We start from the raw sequence: 20,538 nt of genomic DNA, 5'->3' as shown, positions 1-20,538 counted from the left end.
GAAAACAGCATATACATCTAGGGCAAGTAAGTATAAAATTCAGAGTTTTCAATTTTAAAAAATCTTCAATTAGACACACAAACACTGAAATAAAAAAAGGAGTGAAAACCAGATTTGTCATAGTCGTAATTACTTTTCTGAACTGTTAAATCAGACCGCCCCCAGTGCTGCATGAAGCTGGGCTAATTATAAAAGAAACTTCTCACATTTAAAGTTAAATTATTTACAATTTGCTTTGCAAGTAATGTACAATGCTAGCCATCAGTCAAATCAAGAAAAAGTTGTCTCAAGACTCACACATAAGTTACTTAATGTAGCATGAAACACACAGAAAGAATATCTTTTTTTTTTTTCCCTTAACCATACTATATTCTACTTTCTGTTGTAGCATAGCTGTAATCCTCAGTTTGAAATCAACTATTTCTGGTGGCCAACCATACAGGTCAGCTTCATGATCCCAAAGACTTCACAGTGTGCTGCGAGCATTCCTTAAAACTTAGGCAATTAAATACTTACAGAAAATCCCAATATAAGGCAGACAAACTAAAATCCTAGCATGATAGCAAGACAGCAACCATAAAAATCGCTTCAGAATCCCACAGAAGTATTTCCATACAGCTATCTCAAAAAGTCCACAGTGTTCACTGCAAAATACACAGACACACACAAGATGCAGAACTGTGTCACAGCAAGCAGTGATCATGGAAGCAAGTTTGAACTGTGTTTACTAATTGAACGCAAAGTTCTACTACAATGATGGTGCTAACAGAGCCAGTTTTTTGATGTAGAAAAAGAGATAAACAATATTACATTTTTTTATTCTTCATACCTATGAAGCTACAAAATTATTGAAATACTGTATTTAGTTGAAATCAGTATTTAAAATGCATATTAAAAAACTACCAGTAAAGACTGGGAAAAAAAGTCCTAAACTAAAGAAGTTAATCTACTTTGTTATTGCAGATAAATTTAAATAACCTGATCACAGTACAGAAATTCTGACATGGAATTTTCTGGGACCTACAAACAGGTCCCAGAAAACTTCAAAGGTTTTTAAAGTGTCACGATGGCCAGAAACCGAAACCACAAGGAGTCAAACCAGATCATTATGTATATTTGAGAGAGAAATCATTGGTACGATCTATTACAGATGTAGTACAACTTATACTAGTTGAATTTGTCAAGTTAAGATTGTATACTGTCATAAAATATATGCTTTTAGTTAAAAAGAAGGTATGAAGTTGATAGTGGCATTATTTGCTGAGACTGTTCTATTATGCGTGAAATAAAATCAGATGATCATACTATATCTTAATTATGAATTGTTTATGAAAGATGGCAATCAACCTATAGCTACAGCATCTGAAATTCTGTTATTATATTCATTGAACTTTATGATCATAAATGGAAAAAATAAAGCAGGAAGTCACACTGACACAATTACAGAATCAATTCACATGAATATCTCCACAGCTCTAAAGAAAGTGACGTAATACCAAATGTGCTTCTGTTATCAAATTCTTTCATTTATTTGCCTATAGCCTTACTTAAAATATAAACTATTCAGACAAGATCAACTCATTTTCCTCAATTTGTAAATAAAATAACTGTTTGTTATGTATCAAGTTAGCAGGCTGCAGTCAAAACTACATGAATTTAATTTAACAGCTTTATTTCAAAGTTTGTTAATCTATGGGGTATATTTATGTGAACATATTACTTCTGCATTATATTGCAATTTTTTAAACAGGTTGTGCAATAGTAGCATACTACTCTTCCTGTCTTTATATTTAATTCCTAAAGTAGTTTTAAGTTATTTTTAAGCATTCAAGAGTTACATCAAGTAGTATGCACAGAGATGAATAACTGTATGCGCTAAATACACTGATTAAGTGAAATCACAAATTAGCCTGCTTAGAAATAGGTGAAGAAAAAAATCCTAGCTGAAAATATAAGTAGAATTTCTATTAATCTTTTTGTCACTCACAGTACCAAAAACTTATTTGCTAAAAAAGTTAAAAAAACTAAAATTAAGTAATTTCTTTCATAGCATTTGCTTCTATATTATGAATATTAATTCATTTTATTATGAATGAGTATTATGAATTGTATTTTTATTGTAATTGATCTCCTACCTTAGTATGATATCAAGCAATATTCCTTTCATACTCTCTGAAGAAAGTCTCATCCACAATTACCAGTAGACAGCTTTGTTTATTAGCAGGAATGGGAAAGGGAAACTATGCCTTTAATTATGGTATAATTCCTGCATCCTAGAACTCTCTACCGAGAGATGATTTATGTTCAGACACGTCTCAAATTTTCTGAAACACTCAAGCAATTAGAGAGATGTTGAGCCTGAAATTCTTTAACTTTCTAATCTCAGTATGTGCTATCAACAACAATTCTTCAGCAAGCTGACAGAAACAAAAATTCACACTGAAGACTAAAATGTCATCCCCCCCCCCCAACATTTCTTCTTCAATCTAAAAAACAAAACAAAACAAAACCCACAAAAAACCAAAGAGTGCAGAAAATTTTAAAATATTCAATGATAAGCAGAAACAAATTTGATCACTTGACATAACTGGAGATGACTTTCTAAAAAAGAAAAACACCATTTATCAGGTCATCTATTAATTATGAAAACATAAATCCTTAGGCAGAATCATTTCATTTCTTAGAGTCTTATCTATTTTGTCAAGCCACCAAATTCACTAGTATGATAAAAGCTGTCAGGCATCTACAGTTCAGGGTGCCCATTTTAATTACCAGGAATTGATAATCTAGCTGTGACATCAACGTACGTGCACTGAAGCAAGGCTGCCCAGGAGACTTTCAACAATTAATTTTCAAAAATTTCATAGGATCCTCATATTTTTGCTAATACAAAAAAGCACTATTACTTTTTAAAATTTTTTTAAATTCTTTTGCATTGTCAGATGATCCCTCTTCTTTAAGAGATTCAGGTGATAAACCACAGAGCAGAAAAGGGTAAACATGACCTACTTGGCTTTTTTTTCTCACCAAATCACTTAAGTGATGCAAATCGCTTTTATAAGTATAGTAAAGACATAAGTAGCAAAACAACAAGTGGCAAAGCATTTACTCAACACAACTGAAAAAAAATGTGTGTAACCTGTGAAACAGAGCTGTCAAGCTTAACAAGAAAACACGGTTGCAAAAGGTGCATCTCAGTATGTTGGTTTCATTTATGAACAAAAAAGTGGGGCTTACTTGACAGTGTTCAGCCTATGCACATGATGACAAGGCAAAGGACAGTTACAAGGCAATATTATAAGATTTTTTTTATGTGAATGTATCTCAGGAAAATAATAAGTTGTTTTTTTTTTTTAACAGCAGAACTGATAATTGTGATTACTAGCAGGTCTCCTAACCTTGCAAATAAGACAAGGTGGAAGAGAATATGTAAGTAACAAGAAACAATTTTCCACTTACTCATGAGTTGTCTCCCTTAAGCTACTTTTCTTCAGTCTTGCCAGAAACTTAAAATAAATCCATATAGAGAAGATACTAAATATCTTCTCGTGAATTTCTGTCACTGAATCCATTCAGATGGTTAATCCTGCTAAAACTTAGTTTCCAAATACACAGTAGTTAAGACCACCTCTTCATTACCTCCACCTACTAAATGTGATGAGTACCTATGAATGGCTCTAGACATCAATCCCCTCTTTTTTCTTTTTTTTTTTTTTTCCCTTTGAAAAACCCACAAAACCATGACTTCTGTCTGGTTGCAGTAAGAAAGAATAGATGTCACATGAACTATCTGAGCTTCTATAAATGCACAAAATGTCTTGGACTTGGCCATGTACCATACACCACAGAGTCGCACATATATAGAAATGTGCTTTCTGCAAAATAAACACCGGCAAATTTCTTTTAAGAAAAAAATGGACTTCTGCTTGGTGTTTCTCACAGTTTTGTGAGCTTCTGGCATCTACAGTATACTTTACTTGTTACTTTATACTTTTGAGCAAAAGTACAGCTTGATATATAAAAATTTTGGAGGGAAAACTGGCTAGACAGACACCATTTGGTATTCTCCCACAGATTTTACTTACTAGTGCATAAAGAATCTATGGTCCCTACTCCCTACAGAAATAAAAGGACAAATCACTCTTGAGTACAAAACATGTAAATATTTTTTTCTCTAAAATGACCATTTAAAAATAAATAAATAAAAACTATTAACAAAATTCATACTCTCCCCTTCACAAAACAACATATCTGAAGCTAAAATAATTAATACTCTACTGCTCATAGTTTTCTAGATTGAAATGATTCAACAATTATCATTAAATACCATTCTTTAAGACAAAAAAACCCCCTACTACTATCTTTATGACCAGCCACTATAACTACTTACTTCAAGAAAGCTATCCTGTTTCCTCCCTTGAAAGTCTGATTATAAATGCTTTAAGCTATACTCAGTTATATGTTCTCTTACGTTCAGCACGTTCTGTTATACTTTTCTCTGCACTAGAATAAAAGCATGGAAGAGGAGACTCAAAACTTATTTTCAAGTCTTGTGAATACTTAACCAGACGATCAGAATGTTCAGATCACCAACGAAGACATGCAAAAAGGATATGCTCATTTTTTCTACAAACTTATCATGTTCATCTTGTGTTTTAGGGAAATTCTTAATGACTTTTTCTAGGTTCTGGATCTGACGGTCCATTGAATCAAGGTTGCTCTTCAGAGTCTGGGCTGAAACTAAGAAAAAAATGACAATGAGTAAAAAGCTTCCAGATTCCAGAAAGGGTATCAGAAGGGGAAAAAACAATGTCAGTATAAATAGTCTTGAGGAGAATGATTCCATTAAGTACACTCACATGTTTCTGAATTACTGCTCATAAAAATCCTACTCTTCATAAAAATTAAGTGAAAATATCTAATGTAATATACCCAATCATCATATTTAATGTTTAAGTGTCACCACTTAATTCTACCATTAGTTCAAATTATTCAATTTCTATTTAAATTTATTGGTAAAAATTCTAATATTTCGTTCTTTAAAATCTAATTCAAAGATTAAAAAGTAACTACAGTTCAAAGAGATTTTACCTTATTAATGCATGTACTTGGTTAAATGAATGATCTTATTAATGCATGTACTCAGTTACAGAAATGATTTAAGGAACAGACATGGAGAAAAGATCAAATATTTTTCTTTTATTGAAATTAAACTGATTTCTAGAAACCAACATCTGTGAAACCTTCCGTTAACATCAAAGGTAGATTTGAATAACAAAAGCCACTGATGATTAAAAAGAAGTAAAGGACCTACAGTACAGCATCAAGGGAAAAAAAAAAAAAAAGAGAGGCTACTCTAAAGAAACACAGCTTACTCTGTCATATGCTATTCTAATGTAAACCACTATTTCTGTAATTCATATTAAACAACCACTAATTGATACATCATGAGAGAAATCTCCACTGGAAACAATGACATCGCAACTTTGAAGGTGAAGCAATACCATACCACAAAGAAAATCCAGCACTAGATGAACAGAATCTCTGCAGAGAAGCCCCTGGTCAAAATGTAACATTAAAACAAACTGAAACCATAATACTGAGTTTTATGACATAATCCATAAAGTCCACTTATCATTCTCAATTTAATCATAAACAGCAGTTTGACAAGCACTTCCTCTCAATTTAAAGATGGATTTTAGAACCCAATTCTTTCTTCTGTTCTTTGTCTCCTCTTGCATAGTTTACAAATACATGCTTTCAAGAACAAGCAGACAATCTCCACACCACCTTTCCCCAAAGAGCACTGTAACATTTGCACCGTTTCACATCCTTCCTCTAAATTAAGTACAGAATATTTCAAGTATACTCTGTTCAAAGGCAATTTATACTCTACAAACTACTTAATCTTTAGTGACAGTGCACATAATCCTGGTCAGTTCTTAGAAAGACAGTGCCACAAACAACTTTTGATATGTGGAACCAGAGGTGAAAGTATCCGGCACATTATCTACTCTTCAGTAATTGGCCAAGTCAATGCTCTTTATTGACTGCAGGCAGCTGCTCTACAAAGCTAACACTGTAGATTTGCATCCCAACTAACCCAAGGATTCTTTGTGTAGTCAAGATAAGCACATGACTTTTTTTTTTTTTAAAAAGGGGGTTCTGCTTTTTATTATTTTTTGACGGTAAGCAATTTGTCTAAAAGTTGCATAGAGTTTTTTTTCAAAAGGATGGTTTATTTTCCCATTTCCTTGTAATGTAAAAAATTGTGCTGTGACTACATGACATTAAACAGTAGCAGGAATTTGATTCAAGATGGCTTGAAAAACAGTATATAGGAAATAAAAATCCTGTAAATAAGGAAGTTGTTCCCAGAACAAAATTAATTCTATATTTTTTGTAAGTAACGATTCATATCAGCCATAACACCACCAATTTAACTTTTCACAAGCATGTTCAAACACATAAGGCACCAATACAGCTGTCTTTATCACAGACATAATCTTGATTTTATTTTCAATTTTATGTATTTTATACTGGGTACCAAAGGAACTAGTAATCATGTAATCTTAAAATCACACAGGTTTTTAAGCTTAAATCAGCTGGGGAGAAAAATAATACATCTATACTGACCACAGCATCCTTTGTAGCTATTAACTTAACATTTGAGAGTTAACCTTGAAATCAACCACTAAAGCAGTCTGAATAATAAACATTATCAAAGCTTTTTGGTTATGGCTGCATTAGTTTAACCATTTCATATTATTGTCAGAAGAGGAGCACACATTTTTGCTTGAACTGAAGAACTTGAATTACTACAATATTTTTATAAACTGTTACGTAGTTGGATAGGGAGACAAACAGCACTTGAGTAAAATGCTAGAACTAAAAAATAAATTAGGAGCATGCAAATGGTAATTTTGTTGGTAAAAAGAACAGCAGCTGGTAAGTAAATAGGCAACATAACAGATAAAGCTTAACTGTTTTCAGCAATTTGAAAATATTTAAATGCATGACCGCTTGGCAAGAGTAGTAGTTTATTTCTGTCTGAAATTTAAAAGTGCAAAGAAATTCAGCAAGCAATGACAACTAAGAAGTCCTAGCCTCTGTGATTAAAATTTCAGTAACTCTGTTTTATAAAAGTAAGTTCAGAAAACAGTTTACATTAGGTACATACTGACTTTGCAAGTAAGAAGGAAATCTATCCAAGCAAGAATGCTGCATTCAAAAGCTGTGCTTCCCATAACTAACTTCTATATTCACACTGAATTATCAAAAAGCATTGTAGAATATTCATTTTCATTCACAATTTTTTTTTGCCTAGCCCAGGCAAACGTACAAGTTTCTGTTCAAACAATTTATGAAGCTGTTGTTCTGCAAGACAAGCTTAAAAAGACTATATAACAGGAAACATATATATAGACTATAATAAAATACCTGCATTTCCTCCCATAAACCGTTTTATTAGAGATTTACTACATCAGTAACGTGAAGAGGAGGCAACATGAATACCTTTTACTCTTTCAGGGAAAATTATGTGAATTTCTTAAAAGTCTTGCAAGGTTTTAATTTATGAAAGCATAAACTCTACTTGCAGCAAAATGCCATTTCTTTGAAACCGTTCCATAAATGCACATACTAAAAAGACTGTGTCTATCACTATACTCCTCAAAGCTGGTGATCACAAGACAAAGGCTTGTTCACTTTCAATTTGCCCATCATTCCACATGAAAACTAGACATCCTAGTAGAACTAGACTAAAAATCTACATGAAATGTAGCATTTGGTCTTCAGTGGCACACAAGCACTGTTCAAGAACCATTACTGGGAAAGCCTCTCTGTAGCAGTAATTACAATACTATTCCACTTAACGTTGCAGCAGGAGAGAGCAACCAACTAAATCCAGTACACAAATATCTCATTTCAAGACAGGAACAGTGAGACAAATACTAAAAAAAAAAAAAAAAAAAGGGAGCGGGGGGAACAGGGACGGGACACGACACGACACATAACATGGACACAAGCCACCAGCAACAACCACCAGAAAAAACCCTCCATAACCCACACACACACTAGAATGAGCAGTCCCAAAAAAAGGAAGCAGCCTACAAGAAGTCTGGACATTTCCCTGTATTAGCAGCAAAGATAAAATATTTGCCACATTTCAAAAGTAAAACAAATCAACAGCAATAAACAATCCACCTCAGTGCCCTCACAGCTTTACAGGAGAATTAAGACCCCCATCCATAGTGGAAATGTCAGCATTTAAGAAATGGGAAAGCTTGAGAAGTCAAAAGAAAGTCAAATTTGCTGACACAGAGAGTAGTGGAGGCAGATGGCATAAACAAGTTTAGAAAAGGATTATTTCGATTAATATACACCAGATCCATAAACAGATATCAAAAGGAATAGGCAGGGATGTAACGTGTAACATGTCTCTGAGAACATGTGCGGATGGTGGGGGAAACAGATTGCAGGAACTGCAGTGTTCTCCTTAAATACTGTATCTTGCTGCCAGCACCGGACAGAGCATGTGGTCTGTCCCAAGAGGGCACTTAGTACATTCTTATGCCTTAAGTCAAAAAAAACACATAAACCCCAAAACCTATATACTGACCCATCTCCAAGGCCAAAGAGAGGAAAAAAGGCAGCAAGATTTCTCAGTCTGAACCAGACTGTATCAGACTGGCCCCTTATTTAGCAATAAGAAAAGACTGGCTTGCAGAGAGCTGCTGCAACTCTAAGGTGGAAAGAAATACTGCATCTTTAAGATGTATACCTCAAACTGCTATAATAAAAGGATTTATGAGACAGAAGAAAAATTCAATACCACAAATTAAACACATATATTTCAACTAACTAAAGCATTATCACACAGAATTACTATTAACATATAGGATTATTATAAACAAGGTGAATATGAAGTTATGCATATTAATATATTGTCAGATTCTTTTTCGTGTCAGTGGAAGACTAATATAAGCACCTAGATTTATCAGTATTCTCTCTGCACAAATACTGAATGAATCTCAGTTAATCATGCATTGTTAAATCAACGACTGACTAAAAGATTATTTTGTATATTATTATTTATTTATAGTAGAAATCCACACTTATTGAAGAGAAGGCACAATGTCATTTTGACATGAAAGGTGATAATTTTTTTTCTTCACTTTACTATTTTACCTGTATTAATTTCTTCTCTGTAAAAAAAAAAAAATCCCATCCACTTATTTTGGAGAAAGCAGTTGCACAGACTGCATGCTAAGGAGGGCTTAGTGAATGTCTGGTAGACCACTTTAGACCTAGAAAAATGCTACAAGCAGTTAATCTCATGTTAGTGTCAAATGCTAGCTAGTCCCCACAGTCAAGCTAAGCATTTTATATTTACAGTAATACAGTAATAGTACCAAAGGACAGACTAATCCTTTCCAAAATAAGATTGCGTCAGACTAAGAGTCCTCCCCAGTAACAAGGGGTGGAATGATACATTTTGATTTGGTGCAGTGTCCCTTACATAATAAATTCAAAGGGTCTCTGATCATGATGCAAAACAGGGATGGCCATGTCCGCATTTAGTAAAAACTCTAAAGTGAAAGCCAATTATATACATGACTTCAGGAAGCAAAGGCAAGTCTATATGAAGCAAATGAACTAGTGGGTTTGTAAGTCTAGACAGTATTTGTGCCATAACTACATTGTGAGCATACTAATGATTATTTATTTCTTATTGCCTGAGGGCAGTTGGAAGTAGTCTTTCACAAAAATCTGAAAAACAATTTGAGGAGAAATGGGTGAGCAAGTGCGTAATCTGCAGGAATTACAATCATTGATTACTCATTTCATACCACTAAGTAAGTTTATATTTATTAAGAGAATAAATGTTCTGTTCAAGTTAGGTTAACAGTGCTGCTACAGCCTACTTGAGGATTCTGAGTACCACAGTGTGTGTGTGTGTGTGCGCATCTCAGAATATGCCTATTATATGTGTGTATATATGTACATATACTGATAAATATCTCTGACAGGTATACATATGTATACACTTATATACGTATTTTTTGTGTGATACAGGTGTACCATGATACGTATAGCTCACAGGCATGTATGTATATGTACATACATTTATATGTGTGTATACAAACACACACACCCCCCTCTATCTGTGGTACGTACCACGGTATGCCCGTATCACACAAAACAACCCATACTTGAAGCTTCATGGCTGAACAGCTTCCAGACTTGCAAGCAGTACAGCTCCCTTTAACATGTTATTCCTCAAGTAATTAACATGTCACTATTCATACTAGAAATCTTTCCTAACACAGCTATACTGTCTACAGGATACAAACTATGATCAGACATGTTGTCACACTTTGATATACAGATAAGCCATTGTGCTGAAAAGGTAAATCCAGCATTAGAAGAATGATTCTGAAAAGCATGGTACAGATATGGCTTCAGTCATAATTCCTCCTCAAAACTAGAGGGAAAAAAAAAAATTGTAGATGCATGCATTATTTTCTTTACCAGAAACTAGGTCTTCACTACATGCTAGTGTGATAGACCTGGAATAAGCTTCAACAGTAAAAATAACTCCATATTGAAATATTTTTCCCAGGAAGGACACTGAACTTAATCATTACAAGAAACTAGATGAACAGTCAAGATGGGTGGCATCAGACAAACTCTTAAGATTACATCCAACTAAACCTACTGCTGATAACAAGCAAACACTCCTCTTTCCAGATAAACATCATGTGTTTTTAAAATAACTTAGGCAGAAGTAAAGAAGTATTCAGAAGTACATTCTTAGGCCAATAGTGTCTAAATTTCAAATCAGAACACCAAATATGGCAAAATAAATTATTAAGTTCAAAAGAAATGTTAGAAATGCTTAAAAGTAGAGGTTTAAACGCCCTGGGATGAAAGGGAAAAAACTAGAGAGTATCCTAACTAGCTAGGCCACATCACCATTCTCCTCTTCCAAAAAAAACGTATGCTTTCTGACACAAACTACTTATGCTTAACAGTCAATACATCGTGCATAACACACTTTTTTCCTGTAAATCTTCCACAGATTTTTTCCCTGAACCTTTTAAAGTTTAGGAAAAACACCAACTCTGCCCAAATGGTAATGTTTTGTTTATATATTATGACAATGTACTGTAAATGAAAACATGTAATTTGAAAAAGCTTTAAAGTAGAATTTTTAACAGATACATTTCACACATAGATGTGTATTTGTACTTCTAATTTGCTTGCTAAGATTTCATTCACCAGCAGGGTCTCTGCATTTTAGTTGCCTTATCACAACATTGATATAGAATGGTGACGGAAGTCAATGACACGGCTATGCTTTATCATTTCAGACTTCTATAGTAAAATCATTATCTTAGTTAGCCAAAGATAAAGCAATTGTGCATTGATTCTATGGTCCTGTCTGTTTGCAAGCAGAGGCGAACCACAATTTTAAGATAAGAGCACCTTGTAACAAGTCCAGCCCCAAGTAGCTCTTGGCTTTAGAGTTTAATGAGAGATTCAGTCTAAGACACTAATTATCTTTCAGTCCGAGATGATGTTTAATGAGGCATGTACGTGCAGAAGCGCTAGATTGAAATATTGTTCTCCATCTATACAGGGAAAGGAAGGAGACTTCTCAATCCTTATCAGAAGGGGAAAAAAAACCCAAAGCACTCCAGAAAAAAAAAAAAAGGGGGTCACAATCTCAACTGTGATCAAGACCTAAAGTCATCACCATACAAATGTTTACAAATGTATATGACATCTTCATATGTCTTATCACAGAAAGAAAACAGGTATATGAGATACAATTTAAGAAAAGGATGAAAGATTTTAAACACACATCTGGAAAAAACTATACCACACAAGCTAAAAAGTTATAAAAAACAAATTTTGGGTACAAACTATGAACAGATTTTCAGCTTCTCAGAATAACAATAACAGCCATCTAAAGTGAGGAAATTTAAGTTAAATATTACACACACTGAAGTGCAAATGCCATTAACAAGCTTGTCTTGACAAGTGAGATAGTGGAAAATAAAAAAAAAAACCCACAACAAACAACAACAACAAAAACCCCCAACACACATTGCCTGTTAGGCCTAAAATCAGAAACGTCATGAGCAGCACGTCATCTTCTCTCCTCTGAAGCTGAGGAAATTACAAACAGTGCTCATAATCCCAAAACACTCAATATATCCACAGAACAAAAAGAGAAATTTCTGTGAGTAGCTTATGTTTAATGTCAATGTATGTACAGAACTATACTCTGGTTTAGGGAAAGAATGTGCTTGTCTCAGTTCCAGTAATTACGTGCCTATGTACATGTTTTAAGAGTAAAAGAGTAATTCCGATGCACGTAACATAACTTACTAAGACATTAAGAATCAATTATAAATTACAAACAGTGCATTAGGAGACCAAAATGGATTACCGCTGTCACTATTGACATGAACCAGTTGTTAAGACTCCTTTCCAAAGCACCGCATAGTACAAAGTCATTGATCTCTTAAGTGACATATCAGAACATGAAATCTCTTCCTTGCTGTGGACAGGTCGTATTATCCAACTCATTACTGACTCAAAATTGTTTACTTCTTAATGTCAATTTAATTGGCAGCAAAAGACTAGTTTTCTGAAAAAGAAAAAACTCTCTGAGCCCGTAAGATTCCTTCTGGTTGAATCCTGACAAGCGTTACGCTTACTTTTGTGACCTGCATAAATTCTGTGCGTGCCAACCTCCTACCTTCTCTGAACGCTCTTGTCAATACCAGCCTTTTCATCCAACTTTTCAGGTTTACCTCACTGAGTAAACTGTAGACAATAGTATATTGTAGAATATAAGCTTTATTATTTCAATGTGAACTGACTTTTCATATTACAAATAAAAATCTCCAAGAAAACAGATGTCCCAATTTCAGAAACATAACCAGAAGCATTCGAGGAGATGAGTGAGAACAGCATTGTGTTCAGTAGCATTCTCCTGGCAATATGGATATCTCCTCCAGAGCACTCCAGAAACTCGCCTTACTTTGATGTTAATTTAATTACAAATGTCTTTCAAGATCTCAAAAGTTAAGTTAATTTTGAAAACAGAGTTTATAATTACAAAATCAGTATCTATTAAATGAGCATATTGAAGCAAAACTTCCTGCCAAAGGTATAAGGCAAATTGCAAGTGAGGCAAGGGAAAGAAGTGACGGGACTTTTACGTTCTATTGATTGAATCCAGATTTGGAAATGTTAACTGAACATGCTAAATTCTGCTGTGTTTATTTCAAAAGCCCATATTTTGCACTGTCACTATTTCTCCATAGTCCAACTTTGCTTGGTTTGTATATCGAACTGATATACACATGCTGTAATTCATTGTGAATGAATGTGCCAGCTATGGCACACTATATTCGGTGGTGCACCTGTGCAAAAATCACAGAAAGTAAGGAAGACAAAGAAAGAGAAGAAGCAAAGCTTTTGTAACACAACCTATCTGTTGTTACTAAAACCTCTCTAGAGAAGGTGTTGAGAAACTTCATCCAACAGACCTCCCCCTTCAGGCTCTCAGCTTGTAACAGGAGTGGTCTTTCCCATTAACTGAAGTGCAAGCCATGCTTCCAGAGGTGTAACAACCTTCCTTACATCAATGAAGGTGTAAATTCAAGAACAGATAAGGAGAAAAAAAAAAAAGTAGGTGCTGTTTTGTAGCTTTCAACTCTCTCTAGCAGCTGGTATTAAAGCATTCTAAATGGACTACATAATTTGAGAATTCATTTAAAGCAGTCTTCAAATCTGAATTGGTTTAAATACAGTCAGAAAATCTTAAATGCTTTAATTTCTTTAATAAGCAACAGCCTGTGAGAGTCATTTGAACCACTCTTTAATTTTGCCCTTGATATTTACACTTCAGGGAGGGAAGTGGATCCTTAAAATGTATGCCATACAAAATAACTTTGTTTAACATAGAAAACAAATTGTAGCTTCAAAATGTAGCTTCAGAATTCAGAACTACCACAATTTTGCATACCAGTTATTACACATTAGAAGATAGCAACTAAATAAATCCTCAAAATCTTCACACACTGGGAAAAATTAGTAAGCAATTTTGCAGAGTGTAAGCCAATCCAGAATCCTCCTGAGTCTCCAACAGGATCTCTTTCAGAAATTGCACCTTGGAACTACAACACAAAACCTATCCGTGAAGTTTTTGCTTCCCTGTCTTCCTCACTGACGCTTGTCAATGAAGGAGAACACGTCTGTTGAAAAACTTTTAATGAGATGATGCATAAGCTACCATCAATATGGCAATGCTATATGCAAATACAGGACTGTTACTAGAGAAAAAAAGTCTTCAAGTATCTGATGTACCTAACTGTGTATTTACTACATTCAGAAAAACACATTTAGAGAGTTTCTGACATTTCAATACTGCAGTTTATGTGAATGAAAAGAATGATAGAAGTCACTACACAGTGCAAGATTGACTTTTGATTATGATGCAAAATGCCAACTTCAGATTCTATTATGGAGAGGAAAGTCACAGATGCAGGCATTAAATTTCTCACGCCAGAAGGCATTGTCTATTTTATATCCACTAATGTGCCAGATTGGGCAAAATCTGTTTTCAGCAATTTAAACTGCGCGAGGCGGAAAATACTGCAGATCTCTTTGTAAAAACACAGTTTCTTCTACTGCAACGAACTATAAAACTTCTGTTTGACAGAAAAATGACTACTACTTATGAGTATGTTTTAAATTGCTATACTTTAAAGCAACAGTGGCACAGAAAGTTTTATAATATTTTCCCCACTCTAAAATTATGGCATTAAATCACAGTGAAATACCTGTACAGAATTTAAAAATTAGTATTTTCTTACAGTATTTGTAACAACATATTAAGTATATACATATTTGCATTCCACAGTGCTTCTGATTGCTAATGTCCTTTCTAGAGAGATGCCTCAACCATCAGAACCATATGCTGGCAAATTAAAGAAATAAATTTTTTGTGTCAACATGAGTGAGAAATCTGCGCTCCTGTCATTAGTACTTTCTAGTCTACTACACAGACATCATTCACCTTCCTCAAGGCATCTTTCACTTGACTTTACTCAGAATGCTCTGTGTTTCTTTTAACAATACTTTAAAACGATTATTAAGTGGTATGCCTTTCTATCAGGCACAGAATTCTGGATGTTAAGCACTGGAAAAAACCCTCATTATTTCTGAAAGAGACTTTATTATCTATACTGCAATCACAGTTAAGCTCAGCCCTTCACTTGGAGTTAGCTGTTCTTGGGAGTCCTACATAACTGCTCAGCTAACCCTAAAACCCATATTTCATCTATACATATAAGGTATTGCTTGACCTTGTCCAACATGTCAGGAGAACATATAGAACGGCCAATGGCCGACTACAGACAACAGCATTCTATCTCTGCTCGTTTCTGACATAAACACCAGTGGGACAACACAAGCTCACAAAACTTTATATGACTCTACACAGCCTAGTAACTCCCACTCTTGGCAGACAAAGCAAGCAGGTAACGTAAGTATGCCAAGAACTGTTAAACTTTGGAGAAGCTAGACACAATGTTCAACTGATAAAGATATGGTTATGTTTTATTTTAAATCCAGGCAAGATGTTTAAACCATGAACTGTGATTTATAACTGTTGCTCTTTTAAAATCTGAAATGGAGTTGTTATTATAAAATACAGGGCTAATGTTCCTCCTCTTAATTTCATGTGTTACGTATTTCTTTTTATGATTTCTGGGAGGCTTGACAATCAGAGGAGTTTCAAGTTAAACAATATGTATCTTTTCTAAAGAATCCCAAAATACTTTTTACAATATGACTTTTCTAGACAAAAGTCTAGAAATCCCAAACTTGTTATCTGACTTTAGTAAGGTACCTCTTGTTTTTGTTTTGAAGTTTTGTTTGACTGAACCTGCAGAAAGGGATGTGAATTTGTCAGGTGTTTAATAAAATCACAGATTGTAAGATGGCAAGAGCAAATACCATGAAAAACAGCAACTGGAATAACAAGTAAAGTGAACAAGGTAGAAATATGAATACAGGCTTTGCATAGTTTCAACTGTAGGGGAACAAGCAGAAAACACTGCAGACTGGGGGAAGGTAAGTGAATATCACTTCCATCAAAGAATCCAGTTTGTCACAATCTTGTGAATTTTTTTTATTGGTTTTCCTTTCATACAGTCTGCTTCAAGTAAGAAGGAATGCTTTTCCAGTAATCTCTTGATAGTTAATCAGTTTGACCTTTGCTTATATTTTCCAAATTAAAACTGTTTCCTAATTTATTTTTGCTTTTCATAAACCTCTAGGTTGATCTTCCATCTTTAAAAAGATCAAATATTTTATTATACCGAATATCAGATTATTGAAGATTTTAGTACATGCATGGGCAGTTTATCTAATCCCATTGACCTTTTCATATTAAAATCCAGTTTTATGCTTTATCCGCTATTAGTTTAAAAAAAAAAAATCATACATCCCTTGTTCAGATGCTGGTTCTTTATTCTTAGATGAAAATTAAAGCAAAACAAGACTTTCTTTTTATTTACATGGAACTGAGAAAACTCACCCAAGATTTAAAAGAAGTTCAACGTGGTAAGCCTTGTATTTATGTCTAGTTCAAACTACAAGGCTGCCTTCTGCCTAAAAAGTGAGAAGCCTACATCTCAAGTAATCAGACTGTCACCTGTTTTGCTCATATTTCCTTACTTAAAATTCATACAGAGATAATATTTGCTGGTAGATTTCCTTCTATTTTATGTATAACTAAGTTATGTCAATGCCCTAACATCTGTAGCCAACTTATTCCAAAAGAAGCCTCCTACAGGAAAAATAAACCTAACTGTCCATCCCTGAAACCATCAGTTTATAAAACACCAAACAATAAATAGAAAGTGAAAATCTTCTCTTCCACACAAAGCATGTTCACTAACTAAACAGAAAAAATGACCACACATGACAGAGCAGATGAACATGACAATTAAACAAAACCCAAAGAGTACCATGGGGAACAGTTGAAGCAAGTTGCACAAATCACAAGCATTCTGCCAAAAACCGGCTTTGTTACAGAAAGCAAAGAAGGGCTGAAAGGGAACTTTTGGTCATTAGAAATGAACAGTAATTTATGCTTCTGATAAGAAGTCAGCGCTCTTTGTAGGAAACTTAATGAGCTTTTATCTTACAGAATGAAACAAATTTAACTGAATAAAACCTTTTTCATGTGTATTCTAAGCATTAGGATTATTAGTGACTTTGCTCCCATTAATATGCTTTCTCTCTTTTGGATGCTATAGATTAACTAAACTTTACTAACCCTTTTGGTTTAATTCCCCAAGTCAACTTATAGAACATTAGAGGTTTTGAATCAAACTCTAAAAATCTCAAAGCTGCAAGGTAAAGTGTTAATCACAGGAGAAAATTAATAAAAGATCATCAAATGTGTCTAGTAAACCATAAGGCTTTGTAAAGCATTTAACAAGACATGCAGGAAGAAAAAGATTAAACTTCAAAAAAATCACCTCCAGAAAAGAATTATCAAGTGGTAGAAAACATTTCTGGAATTTAGATAAGATTACAAACTGCCATTTGTATAAATAAAATTAATCACTATGCTAATCTATCATAGGTCCTCGTGAACACACCGGCCAGACCAGTGACACTTACTGTTACTGTGTAAGGTTGGTGGAGAAAAGAAGGCGGGGGGGGGGGACGACACGGACAGGACACCAAATCAGTATGAGAAAGTTGTCTGACTCCATATCCTCCCTCCAGAGGCAGGGAACAAACAACATTTACAATTACTATTTTTTTTTCTGTTGACTGTCAAAATTCTTTGTGTAATATCCATAGTAGTGCTTAGATATAAGTAGCCAACTGTACGCTGTTTAAGCATGCACCTTTATTTTTTTAAATATATATGTGTGTATATATATATATATGGTACCTTCAAGATGGTAATATACCATCTCTTCAGTTTCTACACTGCCTTAAAACACAATACCATCCTCAACGTGATACAGACAGATCAGTTCCATTTTGTCAATAGGCATTCATGCCAATGTAGTACTCATCAGCAAAGAGGAAAGTGAAGCATGGAGACATTTAATCAATACGAATAAAATTTAGTTTATATGCAGAAAAAAACCCATGGAAAGGTACTTGTGAAGTTCGAGAAACAGGAAAAAAATTTTATGACAAAGACAATCGCATAAATCTGTGAAAAAGCTGGAGATGAAACAACAGCAAAGTTAGGTTGATTGATGAACTATTCCCTAAGTCCTTGGGAAAACAAGAGTTCTGCTCTCACTAGACCAAAGTTTAAGACAGAAAATGACAAACTGAAAGAAAATGATGGCCTAATTAAAAAAAGTATCTAACAGCTAACCACTGCACTGAAGAGAGACACTGACTGATAACACTGAAAAAAAGGAGATAAAAATTTGCAAAAGAAAACCTGAATAGAGCTAGTGGAAATGTGTATCCAACTTCTTTTCCCCTCTCTTTGCCTTCATATTCTTGTGCTCCCCCAAGTATTTATCTTCTGATGAATCAGTAATGCCCAGTCAAAATAAAACAGTTTGTGTTATCTTCATCAACCACTATCACATAGCCTCTGCTTTCCATAGCTAAGCAACAAGGGCACCAAGCAGCACAGTGTATTTCACATAAAAAGATATCCAACAACAAATGAATTAAGTTTTCTATCAGATTCATCGGGCTATACTGCTGACTGACCAGGAATAAAATCAGTATTAATCATTGACTGTACAGTATAATTCAACTATATATTTCATATACAGTCTGGGAACTTTAGAAAGCATAGTTGTTATTCTCCATTCAGGTGTTAAATCAAGTGTTAAAATGAGAGAGATACTGTGCATGTACGCACACGCACACGAGTGCTCACACTCAAACAAGAATTCAAAGGCTTAACGGTAAACTAACATCATCATTACACTGTTTATACAACTTCTCAGAAGTAATTTTGTAAGTACTTCACTGAAATATGCTGTATTATTTCCACAACCTACTTCAGAAGAAGAGAAATTATTTATTACCGTTTTTCCCCTCCTCACTGTTTCTCAGGTCAATAGATATCAGAAAAGCAAAATCCACATGGATTATCGATGCTTACAGGTTACGTAATCCTACAGTCTAAAATGAAATGTTGGAAGTATTTAATGTCAAAGCAAACAGCTATTACCTTTAGGTGTTTATCTATTTGCTTACCTTTACTTGCACTCTCAACATGCAGCAATTCATCTGGAAATTTTAAGATGTCCCGGTAATTCTCCTCACATATTTCTGCCAGAAAATGCAATAGGGTTGTTTTCTGATCTGATGATTTAGTATCTCGAATCTAAAAAGTGAACACAGGAGAAAACAAGAAGAAAAAAAATATCACTTTTTTTGGGTAAAATGTTTAAATAAAGTGAATATTGCAGACGTAAACTCATTAGAAAAAAAGTTACCTACACTGGTTGCCTGCAGATGAACAAATTATTTAAAAAATGAAACTTCTGAAAGTCTTTGTTATTTAAGACTACAAAGGGAATCTATCCCTATCCTGTATTTTTTAAAGAATAATTAATTATGCTGAGAACAAAACCTGAGGACAGTCCGTAAAGTTCTGAAATTTTAACAATGCCAGTTCAGAATGCTCACTGTGCACAGAGATTAAACAGAACAGAATTTAGTTCATTCCTTCAATGCCTCCCCACCACCAGATTTCTAAAGGAATCCCTTTGAAATGCTGCATGCTGGACAGCATGCTAAAAATCAGAATTTGCTCTTTTACCAGTCAAGTTAAAGAAACTCCTTGTCATAAATTCACAATTTTTTACTGAAGCAAAACCTAAAACATACTGCTATATCCTAAAGACTTTCAGACAAATTCTATACAGGCACACGAAATAAATGCAGCCCGCCTTACTGGAATACAAAATGACAATAGAAAAGCAAAGGTAATCCTAACTGCCAGTAAAAGAAATTTAGTACGTCCAGTTTTATTTATGAAAAGCTGCATGAAAATTGTGCACAGTGTGAAGAAATAGGTAATTGCATATTTTCACTATCCTCTCAACTGCAGAGGCAATTTTTAGTGGTCTAAAATAAACTAGTCTTCTTGAAGCTGATAAGACCCTCTGTTCTCCATTAACCTAAATGCATTAACTGCTAGAATCAGTTTATTATTTTTTAAAAATAATTCTGAAATAATTGTTAAAATACAGGACTAGTAGCAAATTTCCAAGTAAATATAGATACTTGTGGCTAAATCCCATGGCCAAGTACATGTATATATGCAAAGGAACATCATGAACTTAAGAGAATGAGAAAATGAATTTAAGTCCAAATTTAGTTTCCCCATTTTTATGCAGACATAAAGAATGAATGTATGAATTGATTGAAGATTTAGTGGAAGTAGAGATTACCCCTTACTCACAAAGGCAACAGAGACAGTAGGTGTATGCAAGAGTTTGAGAT

At 34.2% G+C, this 20,538-nt stretch overlaps 1 protein-coding gene across 10 annotated transcripts in view; it reads right to left on the bottom strand.

Moving 5' to 3' along the window:
* The window catches only part of DIAPH2 (diaphanous related formin 2), a 261,388-nt gene that overhangs the window by 127,559 nt on the left and 113,291 nt on the right, over positions 1-20,538 (bottom strand). For 9 of the 10 annotated variants that reach the window (XR_012044700.1, XM_072876619.1, XM_072876620.1 and 6 more), the window contains 3 exons: positions 19,285-19,414; positions 4,566-4,740; positions 517-644 (listed from right to left, as the gene is read on the bottom strand). Coding sequence is in view for 9 of the 10 variants with exons in the window: in XM_072876619.1 (XP_072732720.1) it covers positions 517-644; positions 4,566-4,740; positions 19,285-19,414 (433 nt within the window). In the remaining variant the exon portion in view is untranslated. The remainder of the gene's footprint in view (positions 1-516; positions 645-4,565; positions 4,741-19,284; positions 19,415-20,538) is intronic. The other variant, XM_072876616.1, reaches the window with a different exon arrangement.

This window comes from Ciconia boyciana, chromosome 12 (assembly GCF_034638445.1).
Source record: "Ciconia boyciana chromosome 12, ASM3463844v1, whole genome shotgun sequence".
NCBI lineage: Eukaryota > Metazoa > Chordata > Aves > Ciconiiformes > Ciconiidae > Ciconia > Ciconia boyciana.
Note: the sequence above shows the minus strand (reverse complement) of the source record. Positions and strands in the feature narration are given on the sequence as shown.